Source organism: Anarrhichthys ocellatus, unplaced genomic scaffold, assembly GCF_004355925.1.
Source record: "Anarrhichthys ocellatus isolate YVR2014 unplaced genomic scaffold, GSC_Weel_1.0 scaffold3548, whole genome shotgun sequence".
Classification (NCBI taxonomy): Eukaryota; Metazoa; Chordata; class Actinopteri; order Perciformes; family Anarhichadidae; genus Anarrhichthys; species Anarrhichthys ocellatus.
In genome coordinates, this window is record NW_022283522.1 from 1 (window position 1) to 5,534 (window position 5,534).

Here is a 5,534-nt window from a genome sequence, read left to right on the forward strand (position 1 = left end):
TATACACACACACACACACACTGACATAAAAACACGAGGTACTGTTAACAATACTGCCTTTCATTCCTTTTTGCCTCTAGGTTTGTGTATAGTTGTGCTTTGCATGTCCTCTGGATTTCTACACACACACACTGTTTGTTCCCTCCATCAGCATGAAACCACAAACACTCATTAAGCGGGGTACTTCTTCTTCAGACCTCCAGTGTCTAGTGATTGCTCCTCAGCCCACTGCAATTAGTTTCTTGTTAAGGGCGTTGGCTTTTCTTTTCAGCACCATTGTTGTGCAGGTCTGGCGGTGGACCACCTGTAGGCCATCTGCTCTGCTTTGCCGTTTCTTTGTCGGCTTCCTTTGACCTTTTTTCCTTTTGAGCCAATTTTGCCCGTCTGCTGACTGTTGACTCGACTACCTCTTTTTGGATGGTGGCTTGCTGCAGATCCACATGGGACACCGCCGAGCTTAAATAGCCCAGCACGTTGCCTTTCTTGACAAGCTCAAACCAGCCTGTTTGGTGCCTGCTGTCATACTTTTAAAGGCAATTCAAAGACACTTGCAGAGGGTATCGGAGGCTTTTCCTTACCCGTGTTTCACTTTTGTTCATTCTTCCCTATGTATACTCCAATGTCTCAGTTGTCTCAAAATGTTCATTTTCAATTTTGCTCCATTGTTATTTCTGTGACTTCTATTGAGTGATCATGTCAGTGCAGATGAGATCTGTGACACGTCACTGGTTTCACTTATTAAATGTATTTAAGTCATAGCAGGCCAATATGGCAACTACTGGATGCATGTTTTAAATGGGTATATAATAGCCTACATGTAAACTGCAAAGAAACACTAAAAACCCACAAACGCTGTGATCCACGTTCCAACAAATGTATTCTATTAAAAGAAGTTAGCAAAATTAACTCTTCGCAAACTGAGCAGAGAGGCTACTGTACAACAATAGAATTTAAATAAGCATATAGCCATGCTATTGTCAATTAATTAAAGACAGTAATCGACATTAATGACGATGCGGTCTAAAAAATAAAATAATAGGCTTGTTTGTCCGACTTCCGCGTTTGATAAAAACTTCTGTCTAATGTTAGTAATAATCCGCTGTTATACTCTGGTTCTTCTCTTCTTTCTACCATCCAGGTAGCATCCCGTCATGAAGTTCCAGGAGGTCAGCAAGCATTGGAGCTGACGCTGTCAGCGAGCCCGGCACAAACGGTCCCGTCTCTACCAGACCTTCACCCTCTACTGCCTTCCTCTCTAATCTTACTCCTGGGGAAAACGGCTCTTCAGACTGATTGGCTGCTCACTCCCTATCCCACAAACTGTGCTGTGCTCCCTACCCCCTCCTAATATACAAGAGAGCCCAGGCCTGCATCTTGGTCCAAGTACAAGCCAGGTCTCCTGGCTATTCTTCGGTACCTGGAGCTGTTTATCCGCCAACCGCTCCGTGATAGCAGTCCTGCATCCCGCACCCTGGGCACCTCGGCCTTCTCGATATCATCTGTGGCCAATCACAGGCACCCAGTGAGAGCAGCTGTCCACCCAGACAAACCCAGGACCCGTCATCATGTCCAGTCGACGGAAGGCCTCCACTCCCTTGATGATCCGACCAGAGCGGACCATGGTGGAGCTGGATGACGACACAGAAGAAGACATGGAGGTACACTTTCAATGTGTCTGTCAAGAGCAGCTAGCTTTCTTTAATATAGAGCGTCGTATGAAAACAGTTTCTAACTTGTGATTTTAAAACAGTTTTTTGTTCACTGCACTTTAATCAGTCATTTGTAATCATCCTTATCTTTCTCTTCACTAGCATACCTTGTCTTGTATATCTGTGTGTATCAGTGGTTGTGTACTGATTTCAGAATGATTCAATACATGTAAATGCCACTTCTAGTTAAGTCTCCTTTTCATCTGAAAACTTTCTTCTTCCAGACGAAAACGGAGAACCATAGCGAGGAGGGGCCTATGGAGGCAGATCTCTCAACAGAGACGGAATTAGACCTGAGGGGCAAGGCCTTGGACCCCCCCATGGGTCCAGACAAACCAGCAACAGAGCCACCAGACCTATCCAAGCCTCCGCGTAGGCAGCAGGGGGGCTACGAGTGTAAATACTGCCCCTTCTCCACGCAGAACCTCAACAATTTCAAAGAACACGTCGATGCCAACCACCCCAACGTCATCCTCAACCCGCTGTACCTGTGCGCCGTCTGCAACTTCAACACAAAGAAGTTCGACACACTGACGGAACACAACGAGAGGTGTCACCCAGGGGAGAGCAACTTTAAATTCAAACGCATCAAAATGAATAATCAGACAATCTTGGAACAGACGATAGAGGGGTGCAGTAACAGCGCATTCGTTTGCAACACGTCCAGTGCCGTTTGTGGCAAAGGGGACGAACCGGGCGCTCTGCCACTCAGCAAACCCACCACGGTGAAGATCGGGAAACCAAAAATAATGTCGTCGGATAATAAACGGACAGATTTGGCCAAGAAACCAATTACAGCTTTCAATTTGAACGGAACGGTCCTCTTCCCCGAGTCGACTCTACTCAAAGCAGAAGGCCTTTCTCACATCATGCCTTCCCTACAGCGGCCTGTAAACTACACTCAGGTAGGACACCCGGTGGAGGAAGGATACTCATTTTCTTTTATAAACTATTCCTGCTCGACGATAAATGCATTATTCGATTTTTCAAGGAAACTCTAATTTTCCACATAATTGGCACCAAATTTCATGGTTCTTTTTAGGGTTTGCCTTGGACATTATTAGGGAATTAAAGACTCCTAAAGTTATAGCTTAAACTTTTTTTTCAGTTTTTAACATACATCATGGTGTTTTGTTTGTGAACTGATCACAGTACAAAGGCTATTCAGTTGCCATTGCTTACTATATCATTTCAGGTGCCGAAGATCGCAGTGCCCCTCAACACAACCAAATACAACCCCTCGCTGGACGACAACCTGACGCTCATCTCTTCCTTCAACAAGTTCCCTTACCCAACACAGGCTGAGCTCTCCTGGCTCACTGCAGCCTCAAAACATCCAGAGGAGCAAATCAAAGTCTGGTTTACCACCCAGAGGCTGAAGCAGGGCATTAGCTGGTCACCGGAGGAGGTAGGAAGTACAGTAATGATGATGTTTGAGGCACTCTTTCAATTCTCTTCCCTCAAAAGTTTAGTGTGTTTTACCAAAACTAATAATGGTGATAGAAACTGTATTTCTAACTTATCATTTAACTTGCATCCAGATTACAAATACTGACAATAATTATCCTGTGTTGCATTTTATGTTGGCTATCCCATCTTCTTATAGAACTGTAAGGCAAATAATAGCTCAAGTAAACTAATTGTCTGTTGTGATAAGCTCTGATCAGATTTTGGGCTTTTGTCTGATTGCTGATGTTGTTAAATCATACGTCATTTTCACTTTCCCCAGAATGTTGCCACAGATACCCACTTTGTAATACTGCAAATATTAAGGGCTTTCATCAGCGGGCGATATGATCAATCACCATTGTGTCACCTCATTTGGCGATAGATAGTGACATAATAGACTAGATTTATTTAAATGAAAGTATTAGAGATTATTACTGGTAATAACCTAAACAATAAAGTGAATTAGAAAATGATACAATATTATCCATTTTGAAACAGGCAATTTCACCAACAGTTTGATTATCTGCTTTAATTGAAAATAGTCAAGATGTTAAGAAGAAGAAGAATTTTGGTACTTTAATTACTGCAGATATTTAAAATGGCAGCCATACATTACAGATAAGGGCTTCTTTTTTTTTTTTTTTTCCACGTACAAGTATAACAATTGCGTTCCTTCTTTGGCAGGTGGAAGAAGCCAGGAAGAAAATGTTCAACGGAACAATCTCCTCCGTGCCTCAGACCTTCACCGTGGTAGCTCCTCACCTCAACTCCCAGTCATCCAACTCGTATGCCTCCACTGCAGCCTCCAAAGCCATGCAGTCGGCAGCCTCTGTCCTGCAGTCCCTCCCCTGTCACCTCCTGGGACAGACCAGCCTGGTGCTGACTACTGTAGCCAACGGCTCCACTGTCACTTGTGCACCGCTGGCCCTCACCGTGGCTAACCAGGTACGAAACCTCGGGCGGAAATGTTAACTTGTACGAACACAAAGCCGTATGATTGGTCACTGTTTCCACCATGTTTTACCTCTCAGGTGGCACAGTCGCTGAAACGACCCCTGACCTCCCCTATGATCTCCACGGAGAGTAAACGACCGTCCATCATTCAAACCATCTCGGCGCCGATGGTCACATCCAAGCTGGCGTCACCCAAAGTGCTGAGTTTCACAGTTGACCACAACAAAACAGCGGAGCAGTTATCAGTACTGAGGTCCAGCTACACACACTGTCCTTTCCCCGAGGAAGATGAGGTAAGAATAAGTGAGTGAAATGACATGATTTGTGCCATGTTTTAGAAGGTCGTGTACTTATTTATATATTCTCTGGATTTTTGTAGCTGCTTTAGATTTTGTGCTACTGGTTTTTTCTTTTTTTTAACACGCCGCTATCGCTGATAAAGACCCTCACACACCGTCTCATTTTGTGTTGCATCGTGTCATGTGACAGATCTACAGGCTGATAGAGACCACCGGGCTGTCCAGAGGAGAGATAAAGAAGTGGTTCAGTGAACAGAGGCTACTGAATCTGAAAGGTATGTGGTGGGATCAGGGCCACACATCTAAAGTGATAAACCACTCTGACTGATCACACATCTTTTTGTAGGTTCTAAACAAGCTCATTCAGTTTTACAGAAGTAGTTTTTTAATTGCTATTATTAAAACAATACACTGAGAAAGCAAAATTGTGTTTAATCGTAGTTGATGTAGGGGTGGAAGCTACTGTGCTGTGGGCTAATACTTCTTGGCGGTCACGTTTACACACAGGTGCCATTTTCGCATGATAGTTTCATGTCGGCAGGAAGTTATGTCACAACCACACACACACAAACGTGTCAATGAGAAGAAAACATAAAGTTCACAATTAGTCACAACTGCATGTCCAAAATGCGCTGAGGAGGAACAACCTCACTATTTGAAACAACCAACTTAATCAGACAGTTGTTATTGTAGTTCATTCCCATGCTTGCTGCTCAGAGTAATCGCAGTGACCCGCTTGTCTGTTGATAGCATGGAGCTGAACAGCTAACCTTCAGGGGGTTCTGGTAGACGGTGATCTGCACACTCCCTGTTTGGAGAAGCAGACATGAGTACAGGCACAGCAGCAAAGCAATGCACTGCTGTGGATGCTCAGCAAAATGTATTTTGGCCACCTAAAATACATGCCGACCTAAAAAAAAAAAGAAAATCAATTCCAGCTCAATTTTACGCTATATTTAGAATATTTTCACCAGTTTACCTTACTGTGAAACAGCTATACAGTCAATGTTCTCCCCAAACCGATGGAGGCAGAGGTAGACCAGCAACCCCCCACCCCGCTTTGGTGAGAGACTAGCTGGATACAATGTCAGCTGTCTCATGGCAAAGTTTTATTTATATATAT

The 5,534-nt window shown here is 44.0% G+C and overlaps 1 protein-coding gene across 1 annotated transcript; it reads left to right on the forward strand.

Moving 5' to 3' along the window:
* The first annotated feature begins 31 nt into the window (after positions 1 to 31).
* LOC116379007 (zinc fingers and homeoboxes protein 2-like) lies at positions 32 to 5,387 on the forward strand. The gene is made up of 6 exons (XM_031840916.1): positions 32 to 1,658; positions 1,934 to 2,614; positions 2,905 to 3,117; positions 3,843 to 4,103; positions 4,190 to 4,405; positions 4,602 to 5,387. The coding sequence occupies exons 1-6, from the start codon at positions 1,566 to 1,568 to the stop codon at positions 4,737 to 4,739; spliced, it is 1,602 nt and encodes a 533-aa protein (XP_031696776.1). The 5' UTR covers positions 32 to 1,565; the 3' UTR covers positions 4,740 to 5,387.
* The last annotated feature ends 147 nt before the right edge of the window (positions 5,388 to 5,534 follow it).

Bases quoted from the DNA above. Each gene is read 5' to 3' on its own strand.
- LOC116379007 (XM_031840916.1), top strand. From the start codon at position 1,566: ATGTCCAGTCGACGGAAGGCCTCCACTCCCTTGATGATCCGACCAGAG. The intron at 1,659-1,933 runs GTACACTTTCAA...TTCTTCTTCCAG, and splicing joins ACACAGAAGAAGACATGGAG to ACGAAAACGGAGAACCATAG. The intron at 2,615-2,904 runs GTAGGACACCCG...ATATCATTTCAG, and splicing joins GGCCTGTAAACTACACTCAG to GTGCCGAAGATCGCAGTGCC.